The sequence below is a fragment of the Aethalodelphis obliquidens genome, unplaced genomic scaffold (genome assembly GCF_003676395.1).
Source record: "Aethalodelphis obliquidens isolate GAN/ISIS:26980383/991018 unplaced genomic scaffold, ASM367639v1 scaffold42, whole genome shotgun sequence".
Taxonomy (NCBI): Eukaryota; Metazoa; Chordata; class Mammalia; order Artiodactyla; family Delphinidae; genus Aethalodelphis; species Aethalodelphis obliquidens.
The window spans coordinates 7876881-7894701 of NW_020837986.1; the positions used below are offsets into that span (position 1 = coordinate 7876881).

The following is a 17821-nucleotide window of genomic DNA, read 5'->3' on the forward strand; positions in this document are numbered from 1 at the left end:
AGTGTTGAAGTCTCGTTTTGAGCTGAAAAAACTGAGGCTCAGAGGGGTGAAGTGATTAAGCCATAGTCACCCGGCAGGGGTTTGAACCCGGATCAGTGGAATGCCATTCCAAAGCGATGGTCAGAGAAGGCTTCTCTGAGGTGACATGCTGAGCTGGGACCCTAAGGATGAGGACAATGAGACCTTTGGAAGAGCCGTTCCAGGCCAGCAAAGAACAAGGACAAAAGCCTGGCAGCAGTGTGCCTGGGGGCATCTGCTCCCTGGACTCTGACTGTGGAGGTAGGGAGGGGCGCTGGGCTGGGAGCCGGGAAACCAAGGTTCAGATCTGGCTTCTGCCTGGCCATGGGGCCCTCGGCAAGCCTTGTCTCCTCCTGCGCCCAAGTTTCCCTCTGTAAAATGAGGGGGACAGAGCAGGTGACTCCCATGGGCCCTTCCAGCTTGGAGACGAGGGAGGACATTCTAGAGAGTGAGGACCTCATGGGGACACAGATGTCACTCTTCCTCTGGCAGAGGTCTGAGAACGTCCAGGCTGGGGGCTGTTTGCAGGGGCGGGAGTTCCCATAGCAGTGAGCTTTGGACCTTAGAACTCCCCGGCTGGCCAGCGTGCCCCATGGGCCCAGGCCCGGCCTCCACCGCCACAGGTGCCCACCCCCAGGTCAAGGTCCCTGCTGGTGACCCAGGACCCAGCAGAGGCCCCTGGGAGCAGCATGAATCCAACACTGGTCAGAACCCCTGGACTTTTCTCCTACCAGTCTGTCCATCCACCTCCACGAAAGCCAAAGCCGCTGTCACTCCCCCACCATCAAGTCCTACAGCAGAGAAAACGCTCTCCCTTTTAGCAGGAACGGTGTTTAGTGTGTTCTGATTACAAAAGTCTCGAAAAGAATTTGGAAAACCCAGAATTTGGAAACCACAGTGCCTGGAATACTGAGCAGCACATAGTAGATAATTGAGTGAATGAACGTAAATGGGAAAAGTGAAAGGTTAAGGGCATGGATGCTGGGACCAGGTGGCCTGGCTTTGAATCCTGCCTCGCCCACTGGGTGACCTCGGGCACGCGGACTCACTTTTCTCATCTGTAGCTGGGCTCAGCCAAAGGCCAGCACGGCAGGAGGTCGGAGGTTAGGAAGAGAGCAGGGTCAGGCCCTTCTCCCTGCTTCCTCCTTGCTTTGGATTTTAAGTCTGGCCGCGGTTGCATCACTCTTGACACTCCTCTCACCCTTGGCTCCAGCCTCCCCATCTCCCCCCAAGGCTGGGACTCCCCTACTGCTTTCTTTGCTGCTTCAAGCCTAGGGAGGCTAGTTCCTGGGGGCCTCCCATCCTTCACAGGTTTCCTTAAGCCTGTCCCCCAGCTCTGTAAATAGCCCCTTCATTCGAATTCCGAGAACCATCTGAGCTGGATTCTGATTTCCTGCCTAGACCCTGATGGACACAGTTGGTACACTGAGTATTTCTTCTGTTATTGACCTTTTGTAGCAAATGCCTTCCTCTCGTGGAGAGCTCTGAATTCTTTTCCAAAGTCTGAACAGGTCTTGTGCGGGAACAGTAGCCTGTGAGACAGAACTAAAAGTACAGAGCAACCCTCACTCTGCCACCAAGGATGTCTCTGGGGGCCAGCTTCCATGGGGAGGTGAGATCTTCTTGGGTCTTGTAGGTCACACGTGGTTTTGCAGAGGAGAGAGCCGAGAGCGTCCAAGAGAAGGAAGCAGGGTGTGTCGAAACACAGAGCCAGAACATGTGACGCACTGGCAGCAAGGAAGCCTGGGTCCCTGTCTAGGCTCTGCTCCTGATGTGCTGTGTGACACGGGGTAAACCATGCCCCTCTCTGATCCTCACTTTGCCTCCAAATGCAGATGAAGGTGTTGGACTAGGACAGTGTTCCTCAGATCCCAGGGATCTCATTTATTTATTTTATTTTAAAATTTATTTTCATTGACATATAATTGACAGGTAAGTTTAAGCTGTACAACGTGTTGACTTGATGTATTTATATATTGTAGTATGATCACCACTGTAGCGTTAGCTGACACCTCTATCACAGCACACAATTATCATTTCTTTTTTGTGGTGGGAATAAGTAAGATCTAGTTTCTTAGAAACTTTGAAGTTTATGATACAGTATTGTTGTCTGTAATCACGATGCTGTGCATTAGACCTACAGGACTTATTTATCTACTAGTTCCAAGTTTGGACCCTTAAATATCATCTCCCCAGTTCTCCCCTGCCCCAGGCTCCCAGTAATCACCATTCTACTCTCATTTTTACAAGCTCAGCTCTTTTAGATTCCACATATAAATGATATCATACAATATTTATCTTTTTTTTTGCTTAGCATAATGCCCTCAAGGGCCATGTCGTTGCAAATGACAGGATTCCCTCCTTTTTCATGGCTGAATAATAGTCCGTTGCGTATAGATATACAAATTCCAGATGTGGAGATAAGGGAATGCTTGTAGACTGTTGGTGGGAATGTAAATTGGTACAGCCACTGGGGAAAGAGTATGAAAGTCCCTCAAAAGATTAAAAATAGAACTGCTGTATGATCCAGCAATTCCACTTCTGGATATATATGCAAAGGAAATGAAAACAGGATGTTGAAGAGATATCCGCACCCCAGTGTTTATTGCAGCATTATTCACAGTAGCCAAGACATGGAAGCAACCCAAGAGTCCGTCAACGGATGAATGGATAAGGAAATTGTGGTATGTATATATACACCAGGGATCTTGTTAAATACAAATTCTGATTCGTCACGTTCCTTTGGTAGCTGAGACTCTGCTTGTCTCACAAGCTCCAGGTGGTGGCAATCCTGGACTGTACTTTGAGAACAATGGACTAAGTGGGCCTCAAGTTCCCTCCAAGCTCAGTGATTTTCTACCTCTGTTCACTCTTATTTTCAGCACAGTTTTCTATGATGGTGCCTGCACTCCTGAGCACATCGGCTCTAGTTGAAGAGAAGGATGTCGTGAAGACCTGCCTTTTTGGAGCTCTGTAGGCACTCTGGAGTTTGATGTCTATGGCTGCCCCCTCTCTCAACCCAGTCACCTGCAGATCTGTGATGTGTGTGCATGAACACACACACACACACACACACACACACATACATGCATGAGCCCTGAGGCATGTAGATTTACAGAAAAAAAAAATAGTACTGTCAGTGCCGATCCAATGTGGTTTGAGATTGTGTCACCTACTTGGGATGCCAGGAGATGTCACCTGCTGAAGCAGGGCTGGCCATGAGGATACACAGGCTCTCACCCCGGGGAAACTCTAAGGAACTTGAAAACCCTCCCATGTCTCCCTCCACCCCTTCTCCGCCTCTGCAATTGGCAGCATCTAAAATTTGAGCCATAGCCTCATTTCAACAGGTCTTAATAGCTTTCGGGACCCTAAGGAGCTTCTGTTAAAATGAAAATGTCTCAGCAAGAAAAGATTCTTTAATAGTTGCCAGAGTTCACTTTATTGGATTCCTTTCCTGGAAGTCCAGAGGGTCCTTGCTTTTACAGAAGAGGAGGCTGAGACCGAGGTGGGGGAAGACCAGCCACACGGTGAATCTATCACTGAACCCAGATTTCTAGCCAGGCAGTGGTTCTGATTCTTGGGGTCAGGCCCATCCAGGCAGGCAGCCCTGGATCGTACTTTGAAAATCATGACAAACTGGTTTTGGATTCAAATCCCAGATCATTTAAAAACTAAATATTTATTGAGTGTCGCCCGTACGGCAGGCTTTGGGAAGAGAACTGTGGCAAGCCAGATATAGTCCTTACAGTAGAGTGAGGATTAGTGAGTTTATTAATATTTAGTGCCAACTTTGATTACTGCTTGTCAGATACTGTACCACAGATTTCACGTAGATTTGATTCTCATAACCACGCTTTGAGATGGGTATTATTATGATCCTAATTTTACAGATGAGAAGATTGAAGGCCAGAGGCTTAATTGCTCAAGGTCACACAGCTGGTAAACAGCAGAGCAGGGATTTGAATCCACGGTGTCTGGGACCACAGCTTCTGCTTTTAACCACCATGGCATGAGCTCATCAATGGTACCACTCATTCCTCACAACAACTTCACGCCACAGGGGAAGGGCAAGGTTTTACCTCTACTTTTCAGAGGAGGAAATAGAGGATTAGAGAGGTTAAGTGCCATTCGGAAACTTGTGCAGCCCAAGAGGGATTGGGTTGACACCTCTTCTTCTCTCCCTCTGTAGGGTACCCCTCCTTCATATTTAAGTGAGCACTGCCAAAAGGAGCCCCAAGTGGGCAATGCTTAACCAGAAGTGAAGCTGCTCTGATGATGAGCTTTTAGGCACAGTGGACAGCTCAATTCTTTTTTTTTTAAAACATCTTTATCAACGTATTTCACATACCATAACATCCACCCACTTCAAGTGTACAGTTCAATGGGTTTTAGTATAGGGTTGGCCAAAAAATTCGCTCGGGTTTTTAACGGAAAGAGCCGAACGAACTTCTTGGCCAGCCCTATATATTCACAGGGTTGTGCAACTCTCACCGTAATCTAATTTTAGAAGATTTTCTGCACCCTCCCCCCCACCAAAGAAACCCTGTACCCATTAGCCATCATTTGGAGTGAGCAATGCTTAGCCTGAAGGGAGAAGCCGCTCTAACAGTGGTTTTGTAGGCAGCGTGGCAGATAATTTGGAGTGTGTTGGGGGGATGCCCCTCACATCAGACCTCCAAACAACTGCCTATTTCTCAGCCACTAGTAAGAGGTCTCCAGGGCACACTGTGTTCCACTCACTAGTCTTTTTTTTTTTTTCGTTGCTGTGCATGGGTTTTCTCTAGTTGCAGCGAGTGGGGGCTACTCTTTGTTGTGGTGCGCGGACTTTTCATTGCGGTGGCTTCTCTTTGTTGTGGAGCACAGACTCGAGGCATGCGGGATGCAGTAGTTGTGGCGCACGGGCCCAGCCGCTCCGCGGCATGTGGGATCTTCCCGGACCTGGGCTCAAACCCATGTCCCCTATATTGGCAGGTGGATTCTTAACCACTGAGCCACTAGGGAAGTCCCACTCACAGGTCTTTAGGTCCAAGAAATAATTGTACTTTTTTCTATAGAAAGTGGGGCACGGGCTGCCTGAATGTTTTGGAAAGTAGAGGGTAGGCGTGAGAAGGGGCCGACCATCTTCAAAGAGAATGATGGGAGATGAAGTGAGGGTGGGAAAAGGCAGGGTTATGTCCCCTTACTTATCTGTTATGCTCCCACCCCAGCCAGAGGGGTCTTTAAAAAATGAGAATTAGATTGTGTCCTTCTCCTGCTCAAAACTCTCCAATGGCTTCCCTCATTTTTTGGAACAAAATCCAGAGTCTTTAACAGTCTTCAAGGCCTTCCAGCCTCATCCCATGCTGTGCTCCATTCGCCCTCTTCCAGCCTAACAAGCTGCTTTTCTCTGTTCCTATTCAGTGCCTCCATTAGTCTTTGGCCAACAGAAAAAGTGCACCCTCTTGAAGGACAAATTAGAGAAAGGGTTTTGTTCCCTCAGCCTGGTGCCTTTTTTTTTTTTTTTTTTTTTTTTTGCGTTACGCGGGCCTCTCACTGTTGTGGCCTCTCCCATTGCGGAGCACAGGCTCCGGACGTGCAGGCTCAGCGGCCATGGCTCACGGGCGCAGCCGCTCCGTGGCATGTGGGATCTTCCCGGACCAGGGCACGAACCCGTGTCCCCTGCATCGGCAGGCGGACTCTCCACCACTGCGCCACCAGGGAAGCCCCAGCCTGGTACCTTTTTACAGTGCACCGCCTAGGCAACTGAAACCAGTAGTCCTGCCTTCAATATGCCAAGCCCCAAACAGGCAAGATTTGGACATCTGGGAGGAGTGGAAAGAGCATGGGCTCTGATGACATAAAAGTCAGGAATCCCAGCTCAGCCACTTACCAGATGTGTAATCCAGGGAGTGACTCAATCTACAGGGACTGAACAAATCTCACCCTGGGGGATGGAAAGTGCTGTGAGGATTAAATGCAATCATTAGTGTGCTGTGCTTGATCGATGTCCCTCCCTTTCCCTGTGGGGCCCCAGAGTCTCTACCTCCATTTAACAGAGAATCAATGATGTTAGCAGAAGCATGTACATTTTTCTTTTAAAATCAAAAAATGTCTTTTATCTGCTTTTCCTCACTGCAGTGTTTCTCTCCATTTTTACTAGCACCAGCCTGGATGAATTCTGAAGGACAACAGACTCCTAATTTGTGCCCACTCTCTTCCACTCTTGCCCCTCTAATGCTTTCAGAAGTCACAAAAAAAAACCATTTTTAAAACGAAATCTGGTCATGTCATCCATACACCACTGCCTCCTTCAAACTCTTCTTCATTTTTCTGGTCTCAGACCAAATGTCAACATCTAAGGAGGCTTTCCAGGAACGCTCCACCAGTTTCAAGTACAGTGCTTAGCCTCCATCTAATGGCCTGAGATAGCCACACCTGACGTTCCATGATAGGAAATGGCCCAAAGTCCCCAGGGAAACTCACCAAGAGTCCAACAACTGTCTGCGCTGGTGATCGGGCTTCCATACCAGCCTGGAGAGTCATGGGGAAGTGTTAACTGCAGCTGAGAATGTGACTGACTAAAAACTCCAAAGGGCTCTGTCCCCTGACTCAGTGTTCTGCTTTGGGCCCAATGACTGGGCAGGAAAGCATGGACTAAGAGAGCCATCAAGGTGGAGCCCAAGTGTGGGGCAGAGAAAACGGGCTGTGCAGGATAAGCGCCCGACAGCGACCCCGCGTGGTAGTGACAGGAGCAACAGCCGCGGTAGATGACTGCACAGGAAGACAATGGGCGTTGCGGAATCACTGTTCAACAGCGACACCATGTGGCAGTAGCAGGAACAACAGCCCAACGGACAGAGCCACTCTACAGACCTCTGCCTGACATTAGGAAGCAAGACCCACTCCCTTTGGACTAAGTAAACCCCAAATATTCTTGGGGATTGTTGAATGAGGGATGCCCTCAAAAAGGGACAGTGGGAGTTTCTGCTAAGGAAAGCATGTGGGGGGCTCAAGAAATGAATTAGAGAACTAAAAAGAGGTGATTGTATCTTGGCCACACTGCATACAGCCAATGAACGAATGAATGGACATAAAACAAGAAGAAACCATACCATCACACAGAATTCCACAGAAAAAACAGGGTTTTTGTTATTTTTCTTTTTTAATGTTGTGTGAAGCACAAAGAGAAATATTGTGATTACAATTGAAATGCAATTCCTGGAGGAAATGTCCACGCAGCCTTAGCCCTTGAAAGAAATTCATAATCCCTAAAATACACACCACACACTTTTCCAAGGAACAAGGTTCCCATGTTTAGATCATTTCTGAATCTGAGTTCAGAGACGTTTGCAAGAGTCTCCGAGTCGAGAGCTAGAGAGGGAAGCCTGGAGGGAGGCAGCCCATGCCCCATGGAGCCTGTCAGGGTTAGGGTGCTGACAGCCCCTCACCTCACGATGTGATTGACAGCCCCCAGCACCCATGGGGACTTCAGCTGTACTGGACATCTGCACCGAACAGGAGGAAATCCTGGGGGAGAGACGAGAAGGCTGTCATCAGCCGGAAGTGTACCCCTCATCTGTGAATATGGGGATGCTGGGTTTTTAGAAGGAAACTCTGGGAGCCTGTCTGTCGGGAAGGAGAGAGTGGTGCAGGCCTGTCTGCTGACAGAAAGGCAGGAGTGAGTGGGGCGGGGGGCACCTGGCATCCCACCCCTGGGGTCTGCACATCCGTGGCTGCCACGGCCCGTGAATCTGTCAGCAGCTTCTCTGCCAGCTGTTTTCTTCTCAGACGTGGAGACCCGTGGGCTGCTGGGAAGGCCTTCACTTGTCATCCCTGTCTCTTGGCAGCTCCAGGGAGCCCTCCTTGCGATCACAGTTGCAAAACCACTTCTCTTTTGCTCCTTCCTGCCCTTCACTCAGAATTTTCAGAAATGAAGGAATTAAATTGTGCCTATGGGGTCATTTTTTTATTTTAAGGATGAACTTGGTAACATGTAGGGAACATGGGGAATGTGTTTCCTCTGCTCACTCAGCTATTTCTCTACTGTCTCTTAGCCCTGGTAGTTCTCCCATTAAGTTGAAAGAATCAGGGATTGATGGGATGGATGTTGGGGGTGAGGGAGAGGGAGGAAGCTGGGCGGAGGTTTCCCAGGAGGGCCACCAGGTCATCAGGAAGCCATGGACAGCGGTAAGGAATGTAAGAGTGGGTGACGGTTTCCTTGCAGCGTTAACAGCTTTGTTGGGACACAGTGGGTTTAAGGATGGAGGCACGAGGAAACCAGCATATGTACACTTCGGGCACGTAGAAGAGACTGGAAGCTCGGCCAGGTCACTGGGCGGCACAAAGGTAGCTGTTGAGCCTGAGCTGATGAAAGTGACCAGGGAAAGCAATAGCGGGGGAAGGGCGGAAGCCGGGGCAGGAACCCTGGAGAACTCCCACTGGTAGGGGAAGGAGGAACCAGCAAAGGAGACCAAACAGCCCAGTGAGAGGTGGCTGGAAAACCAGGAGAGGGAATCTTCAAAGCTAGGAGAAGAAAGCATTCCATGGATGGGGAAAATAGTGTCAGAGGCTGTCAGGGGGTCAGGGTGAGGGAAAGGGAAGAGGAGGCCGTCCATTATGGTATCTGCCAGGCCCTGCGCTTTATACCCCAGGGCCTAGAAGGATGCTGGATGCAAAGGAAGGCACGTGACACCTACTTGTCAAGTATTTAAGTGCATCCACCTTATAAAAGAGGCTTTGGGGCCACCACGTGAGTTCCATTTTTACCAAGGGGAGGGTGGGAGTGGTGCAGCCTATGGTTAAAAGCAGGGACCTGGCTTTGACTTTGGACTTCATGTAATGGCCATGTGGCTTTTCTGAGTCTTAGCCTCTGTTCTCTGTTCAGTAACAGCGCCCACCCTCTGGGATTATTGAAAGGGTAGAAAGCACTTGATCCAGAGCTGACGTGGAGGAAGGTGGCTATTGTGATGGGAGATTTGGCGAAGGAGAGCTTGGGGACTCACCTGGTGTGGCTGAAGCATCAGGTTGAAGAGCTGGATGGAGGCGGGCAGCGGGAGAGGGAAGCCTTTCTGCAGCTTCTCTGCATTGGAGGTTAAGGTAGAGGTTAAGGTTAAGGGACTTCCTCTGTAGGGAAGAGGGAGGTGGAGGGAGCGGCAAGGATCTGAGACAGACAGCCCGGCCGCCCTGGCCCGGCTCTGGGAAGAAACCTGTGAAGAGGCTGCCTGGAATCTCCCACTCTCTCCTCCACCGTGCTCTGAGCACCCAGGACTGGTGAATTCCCGCCCCCTCAGCCCCAAGACCACCCTCCTGAGGGTGCCGGCACTGCTGGTGCACACCCAGCCCGAGTGACGGCCAGAGCGGCTGCTTGCTGGGCTGTGCAGGCCCCCTGGGGACATGTGATGGATAGGCACACGAAGCCCATCCATGTTTAGGATGAAACTGGAAACGGGCTGTGGTCCAGCACCCCCATCCCGCCACATTCTGCTGTGAAACTCTGGAGAATTCTAAACTCCAACCTGGTCCCTCAGGTCATTACGAAGCTGCATTTGTCAAGGTAGGAGGAGAAGCCAGAGACTATATGTAATAATTGGTTGTCTTCATTTACAATTTCCAAGTGTTCTAGTTACACGGCACGGGGGCCTCTATTCGTGCCCTTGCCCCTGGCTCTGCAAAGGTCAGGGGTTTCGCCAGTGAGTGAGCTGAGTGGAAGCGTTAGCCCAGGTTCGCCCTCCTTCCTTGGTCCTTCTCTCTCAGAGGTGGAAAAAGACCTAGGGCTCTGGCTTCAGGGCTGGGATCAAATCCCAGTTCCATCTCTCACCTTCTCTGTGACCTGGAACAATCACTTAACTTCTCTGATCTCCCATTTCCTCCTATGAAAACTGATGCCGTTGCCATCCCCTGTCTTAGGGGCTGTCTCAAAGGCTGGATGGGCACATGGGAGGAACTCAACCGTTTTTCCCATCCCTTTTCTGGGTCAGATGCCATTTGAGGCTCATCTGAGGGCACCACCTCCAGCTACCACAGCTGGGGCTGGGTATTGGGTGGTTTCAGGACCGAACCCCACCCCCACCCCGCCTCTTCCCCAGGACTGAAAATCAATCCTTTCTCCAAAACTCCTTACCGTTAATCTTGGGAATCACGACAGTGGGCACAACGTAGTTCATGATAGTCTGCAGCAATTCAACCTGGGGGTCACGAGGATGATGGGACACACATCAGGGCACTGTAGCATCAGCTGTCCTCCGTCACCCTGCCTCCCACCCAGGGCAACCTCACAGCTGGGAAAACCGCTGAGAGACGGACACAGGGGTGATGCGAAAACTCTGCAGCTCGATCAAGGTCACCAAAGTGACCCCTTTTGCTTTAAAAGTTCCAGATGCAAATCACTTTCTAGACTGTAGGGGGCAAGGCTGAGGTAAGGAAGGTCGTCACAGAGTATTTAAATGTGAAAAACTTTGCATAAGAAAATGCACCTGCTCTGACACTGGGCTAGAGAGCAAACTAGTTCAAACTTTTGGAGGGCTATTCGGCAATGTTCATCCAAAGCCTTTAAAAATGTGTGTGCGTGGTGGGCCAGCAAACATGCCTCTAAGGCATTTATCCTAAGGAAATGAAGTAGTGCAATAGATAGAACCAAAACAATAAATTAACAACAACCTACATGTCCAACAATTGGGGAATCATCTGGGGAACATGGTGGTACTTTAATACGAAGAGATACTATGTACCTATTAAAAATGATATTGTAGAAATGTAATTATCAGCACAAATTTTTCGTGCTATATTTTTGAGTAGGAAAAAGCAGGCTAATGTATAACTGATTCACTTTGCTGTACAGCAGAAACTAATACAGCATTGTAAATCAACTATACTCCAATAAACATGTAAAAATAAAGAAAAAGTAGGCTACAGAAACCATGTAATTCCATTCTGTTATTAAATATGCATAGAAAAAAGTCAGGAAGGATGTACTCCAAATTATTAATTAAGTGGTGAAACCAGGAATGGTTTTTAGTTTTTGTTTGTTTGTTTTGCAAATCTGTAGGTTCTGACTCTTCTATAATGTATATGTTTTGCTTTTGCTATAATTTAAAAAATTCAAAAATAATGTAACACCCTCACGATGATCGCCTGTAGTGGTGATATTTACACCTTGTAAATATGTACATTTTTGTTTCTAGAACAATTGAGTTTCCTTCCCCAGACTGTAGTTCCCTGGGTTCATCAAATGTGGTGCCCTTCTTCTCATGAATCTGGGAACTTTAAATTTTTATTTTCTGCGGAAGCAGAAGTTAGTGACCGACTGAGTCCAGCTGCCACCATGAGAGCCTTGGCACCAGTAAATCCATGAAAATACAATGAGGTTGCTTTGGGTCCTTCTGTTTGTTGTAATCTTATGAGATGGAAATGGCTGGCTGGATTTCCATTGGATTTGGAGGGGATGTTGGGACTGACTTCAGGGCTGGGTGGTTTATAAGGTACCCACTCAGCAGAAATCTTGGGGGGCATCTCAGAGATCTAAGGAAATGTTCTCCAGAGGTTTAGCAAGAGGCTCTCTGGAAGATTCGGGCCATGTGCAGTAAAGTGCTGTGGACAGAATTAGCACACTGTGGCTTCTAATGGAAGCCACAAGAGTGATGCTCCTTCAGGTCGGCTGTGGAACTACACTTGACCTGCTATCTACACGGGCAACTCCCCACCAGTGCCAGAGGGTGGTGATGGGGGAGCAGCAGGGGTGAGTCTATTTGATGACAGTCTGTGATTCCGGGTAGTGGAATCATCTACTTGGGCTGGCAAGACACCTGTCGTCTCCCTCCCACCTGCCCTACTCAATCTCTAAGTGACTCTGCCATTCATTCGCCCAGCTGCTCAAGCCAAACATCTAGGAGTCATTCTTCATTGCCTTTCCCCCCACCACACACATCAAATCTCTCACCAAGTTCTAATTCTACTTCCAAAGTGTGTCTCCAATCCACCATCTTTCTCCTTCTTCCTGGCCTAGACCCAGCCTCCATCATCTCTCACATGGGCAAATGCACCTGCCTCCCCAACGATCCACATGGTCTGATTCTCGTCCCCCGTAATCCATTCCCCCCATCCCAGCCAGAGGCATCTTTTACAAAGTATACATCAGATCATGTCACTCCATGCATGAAACGTTCACCAGCTTCTCGCTGCCCTTTGAACACAACCTGTTCTAGTCCAGAAAGCTCAGGCGAGCCAGCCCCTGCCTGCCTCTCTACAGCCCCTACTTGCTTTTTCCAGCCACACTGCTTCTCTGCATTCCCCAAACATGCCAAGCTTGTTTGACCACAGGGCCTTTTCTCCTGCTATTCCCTCTGCCTGCAACAGATCTTCACCTTGCAGGCTCCTTCAGCCCAAATATCACCTCCCCAGAGAAGCTTTCCCTGATCACACGGTCTAACCCTTAACCTCCCCCATCACTTTCTACCCCACCTCCACTTAGTTTTTCCTAGCATTGATCTTGACTGAAATGATCTTCTTCATTTCTTATTGTCTGTTTCTCTACTACAATGTAGGTTCTAGAAGAAGTCACTTCTTATCTAATTCATCAGCACATTCCCACACCTGGGGAACAGTGCCTGCCACATAGTAGGTACTCAATAAAGTAATTAACTCGTTTACTCGACAAACATCTGTTGAGCAGATTTTCTGTACCTGACTGTGCACATTTAATCCCATTTAAAACTCACCACACTAACTCAGGTGGAAAGGATTATCCCTGATTTGTGGGGAAGATATGAAGTTCACAGAGGGGAAGGGACTTGCCCAAGGCCCACAGTTAGTAAGCTTGGAGCAGCAATTCCAGCTCGGGTCTCTGTGCCCACAAAGCTCCCTGCATCATTACTTCACAGGCAAATTATATGCAAATGAACCAGTGGTCTGTTGAAATGATGCTATGAGCCCAGGTGCCCTCAGGACAGTTATCTCAAGATCAGAGGAAGGAAGGAGCCACCAATGGCCTCAGACTCACCGGGAAGGGGCCGATGTCCGAGTGCTTCAGTTCCAGGAGCAGCCTGTGGGAAGGGGAGGGGGAAGTGGAGACCACCATTAGCCTGACTCATATTAGAGTTCAGTTGCTGGGGAGAAGGGGCCCACTCTGGTAGATGCTGTCTGGTTTTCCCATCCTGTATCCATTCCCCCTTTCTATGGTGACAGCCCCCTGCTTTCCTTTTGGACGGTCACCCATTCCCTACATTATTAATGCTGGGTTCTGGGGTGGGCTGGCCAAAGGGCAGTCTATCTCCCCTGCCAAGGTGATTGCTTTAAGGATTGACTTCTAGCCCGTGCTGGTCCAATGAGAGTTGGTCCCAGGACTTCTGCTGGAAATATTGGAAGTGAGGTATTCTCTTTTCTCCAGCAAAATTAGGGAGATGCTGGTAACAATTTTTGCCATCACTTGGTGACAGCCTGCTGGGAAATAAAGCCAGCATAAGGGATAGTAAAGCCAAGAGATCAAGAGAGTCAGAGTTGTAAGGATATCATTTGAGCACTTGGATCCACCCTTGCCTGAAACCCTTGGACTTTTCAATTATTTGAGCCAATAAACAATCCCATATTTGCAGACTTTATGGCATCTTAACAATGATCTAGGAAATAGGTAAATAAATGGCTATTTATTGAACCCCTATCATTCGCTATGTTGGTTGCTTTATCCGATTGAATTCCTGTAATACCCAAGAGCCAAGGGCCATCACACTCCCATTTTACAGGTGAGGTCCTTGACGCTCAGAGAAGTCAAGCAATCTGCCCAAGGTCACACAGCTAACATTCAGCCAAGTAGAATTTCAAACAGGTCTCCCTGATGTCAAAGCTTCTGTTGTCTCCAGTACCCTACAAAGTTTGAAAACTCTTGCCTATGGACTCTCACCACCCCCATCCCTGCATTTTAGAAAGTCTGTGTTCAGCCGTCACCCAGCTCTATTTTCCCCGGCTCCTCTACTTGAGCGGCCCATGGGTGTTTCCAGGAAAATTAAATCCACATGTTTCTAAAGCAGTAACACTTGTCAAAATGATGCCAGGAGAAATAAGCAGCACGTAAACCTCAGGAGCCAAACTCAAGGTTAAGGAGGACAGCTCTGAGCCAGAGAGAAGGCAGAACTGGGGAGGAATGTGGGTCGACTCAGTTTAAACAGTGTGAAAGTGATGAAAATGTAGATGCCAGGTTGGAATGCGGGGGTCACCGCATGGACTCTGTGCGTCTCCCTCACTCTTGATCTCTGTGTATCTGCTTGTCTCTCTCTCTTCTTTCCACCTTTTGTGTCTCTCTGTCTCTCCTGTTAATGTGTCTCTCCATCTGTCTTGCTCTCACTCTCTTTCTCTGCGTCTCTCCCTCCCTTCCCTTGTCTCTCTCTGTCTGTCTCTTTCTGACTCTCCCTCATTTCTGATTTTTTTTTTCTTTTTCTGTGTGCCCCTCTGTCTTTCTCTTTTCCTCTTGCGTTCTAAGTGTTCTAAGCACTGCAACACATATTAATACCTCATTTCACCCTCAAAATGATGCTGTTGGCAAAGAACAATTATTGGACTTATTTTACCAGCCGGGGAAACTGACTGAAGTTTGGAGAGTTCAGTGCTTGCCGAAGGTGAGCTGCGCTTCCAAGGCAACAGGCTCAACCTCAGAGCCCACATCCCTAACCACAACCTCCTCTGCTGGGATTCCAACCCAGGCACGGATTCCAGAGTCTCCCAGCAGGAGTTGGCTGACGAAGTCCCAAGGAAGGGTGTGAAGAAGTTGAAGTGTTTTCCAAGTGCCAAGGAAGGCCAGGGACGTGGAGTGGCTGGGGGCTGGAGCAGATCCATCAGCGGGCACTGCCCAGCCATGAGTGGGCCTAGGATGGGGTGGGGGGTGACCTGGGCTGCGGGGCTTTTGGTGCTAAAACTGGGACGCTGCAGACAAACCGAGATGGTTGGTCGCCCTACACTGTGTGGTCTCAGGTCACTTCATCTCTGAGCATCAGTTTCACTGTCTGCAAAATGCGGATACGGTGCCCACCATGCGCTGTTTGAGGCTTAAATGTGACGGACAAACAGGAAAGCTTGGCACGTTGTAAGGTCATTGCTAGCCCACGGGCACCAAGAACAGATGGGCAGTCCCCTCCTCGCGTGCCCACAGGCCCACTTACTTGTCCAACTTGAGCTCTCCAACAAGCCTGTCTGACCTGGCACCAATATCCGCAGAAACGTTCACGTACTGCAAAGAGACAATCCAGGAAGTGAAGGCCCCTGACCCAGGGGCCGGGGACTCTGCGAAGCCTCCAAGACCGGAAGGTAAGCTTCACAAAGGCTCGGCAGAGGAGCCCACCTGCGGGACCCACGGAGGAGAGGACTCTTCCTTTTGCAAACCTTGTGCTTGTTGATGAGTCCCGGCTTGTCAACCAATTACCATTTTCTCCCCCTGCTTCTGAGACCATTTCAGCGTTCCCAGGCCACTCCCGTGGACTGTGGGAGACAGGCTGTGGGGCTGGAGTCCAGGCCAGCCCTATTCCCACACACATTCATTCATTCGTTCACACAACGAATGTTTACTGAGTCAGGAAACCAAGATTCCCAACCTCAGCTTTCCTGCCCACTGTCTGTGCGGCCTTGGGCAACCCCCTCAGAACCCACTGGATCTGCAAAGTGGGGGAAATGGGCCTAGCCTGAGACTGGGCAGACCTGAGTACCTCCTGGTGGGGAGAATCTGGCCCTCGCCTTCAACTGCCAGAGTGGGTACCACCAAATGTTTGCGGTGTGACAGAGCGAACAAATGAATGAATGCACAAGTCAATCATGGAATAAATACTTGAATAAGTGGAGGATTAAACTGACAAAGGACAGAATAAAGATATGCATGGGTGAATAAATGATAAAGGAATGAATGAACAAATATACAAATGAATGATCAATTGAACAAAGGTATAAGTAAATGAATAATGGAATAGATGAATGTATGTATGAACCAGCAAAGATATAGTCTATTTCAAGATAGCAGTCAAATGAATAAATGAATGAATAAATGAATGAACAAATCCACAAATACATAATTGAATGACCAAAGATACAAGTGAATGAATTGGAAATAGTACGCATATTTCAAGCCAACGACGGAACGAACAACGGAATGAATGAATGCCGGTAGGAGTCAGAAGCAGTAGGACAGTGGCTCCAGTCTCAGGCCCTGGAAACACACAGTCCAGGTTTGAGTCTGGGCAGGATTCACACTGGTCCCTCTGACTCCGAGGGCCATGCTCTTGGCCCTGTCCAGGGCTCCCCATCTGTTCTCACCCGGGAGCAGCTTACCATCTCAAGCAGGAAGAGGGGGGCCAAAGAGGAGTCTGGGAGGACAGCAACAGCCTGGGTATCCAGGGCAAAGGTGAGGTCAAGGCCGGTGGGGCACACGGCAATGTTCGGTGGGGAGGAGGCCCAGATGAGGAGTTGCATCTTCATGTCGGGGAACATCTTAGCCACCTGCAGCCCCCAGCAGGGACAACCAACACAAGGGGCAATTTTATTAAAATGTTTCTAAATCCAATCTTGTCCTGGTCCTGCATAAACACCACCAATGTCTTCCCATTGCTTTTGGAATAAATCGTAAAGACTGCATAATTCAGCACTTGGTACCCTGCCAACCTCACGCCCCATGCTTCTACCCCTCGCCCTTTAACTCCAGCCACAAGGGACTTCTCTTCCTCAAATATGACCTGCTCTCTTCCCATCTAAAACCCTTTGCACTCTCTGTTCCCTCTCCCTGAATGCTTGTCCTGTATTCTTCCCTAGCTTCGCTCTTTTCCTTCCTCCAAGTCTAGAGAGCAGTGGTGGCTTCAAGGGGGAACAGAGGAGAGCTTTGGCAACACCCCCATCTCAGCTAGCCTCCAATCCTCCCCCAGGTAAATTCACAGTCTGAGTAAAAAGAATGCTATTGTTATGCAAATGAAGCATCAAGACAATTCCCCTGGCCCCCTACCAGTCACACCTCCTCTACACCAGTACCTCCTGTATAAAATTTTCTGGAAGTACCACCCCTGAAGAGGCCATTATGGACTGAAAGTTTGTGTCTCCCTGCCCCCCACCATCCCCCGCAAATTCATATACTGAAGCCCTAACCCACAGTGTGGCTGTATTTGGAGATGGGGCCCTAAGGAAGTAATTAAGATTAAATGAGGTCATCAGACTGGGGCCTGGTCCAACAGGATTACTGTCCTAATAAGAAGAGACACCAGAGCTTTCTTGCTCTTTCTCCATGAGCTCAGAGGAAAGGCCATCTGAGGACACAGCAAGAAGGCAGCCATCTACAAGCCAGGAAGACAGCCCTCACCAAACACTGAATCTGCTGGCACCTTGATCTTGGACTTCTTGGCCTCCAAAACTGTGAGAAATAAATTTCTGTTGTTTAAGCCAGCTGGTCTGTGGCATTTCCTTATGGCCGCCCAAGCAGACTGAGAGGCCTTCCCCCGCTGCCTTGTCTGAAGTGACCTCATCAACTTCAGCCAATTAGTGTTGGCTTCACTTATCACAGTCTGCATTTCCTTTTTGATTGTTTTGGGTTTCTAACAATAATTTTCTCTCTCCACTGGACTGGAGCTCCAGGAGGGCAGGGATACGGTCTGTTTTGCTAGATGCCCGGCACAGGGCCCCAGAAAGGTGGTGGGCACTCAATGGATATTTGTTGAACGGATGAGCCCTCAGCATCTACCCTCACACCTGATCACGTGGGTGCCTGGAGCCTTTCTCTGTACCGGGGATGGGCTGCACGCAGCTCTTTCCATACTCTCGGGCTGGGCTGCCTCTGGATCTGGAGAGGGGCGCTCTCGGCAGGACGCTC

At 49.2% G+C, this 17821-nt stretch overlaps 1 protein-coding gene across 1 annotated transcript in view; it reads right to left on the minus strand.

Moving 5' to 3' along the window:
- Positions 1-7166: 7166 nt before the first annotated feature.
- The window catches only part of BPI (bactericidal permeability increasing protein), a 29594-nt gene continuing 18939 nt past the window's right edge, over positions 7167-17821 (minus strand). The window contains exons 10-15 of the mRNA XM_027078073.1: positions 16300-16467; positions 15144-15211; positions 12995-13037; positions 10121-10184; positions 9003-9079; positions 7167-7527 (exon numbers count right to left, since the gene is read on the minus strand). Coding sequence (XP_026933874.1) covers positions 7489-7527; positions 9003-9079; positions 10121-10184; positions 12995-13037; positions 15144-15211; positions 16300-16467 — 459 coding nt within the window. The 3' untranslated portion in view covers positions 7167-7488. The remainder of the gene's footprint in view (positions 7528-9002; positions 9080-10120; positions 10185-12994; positions 13038-15143; positions 15212-16299; positions 16468-17821) is intronic.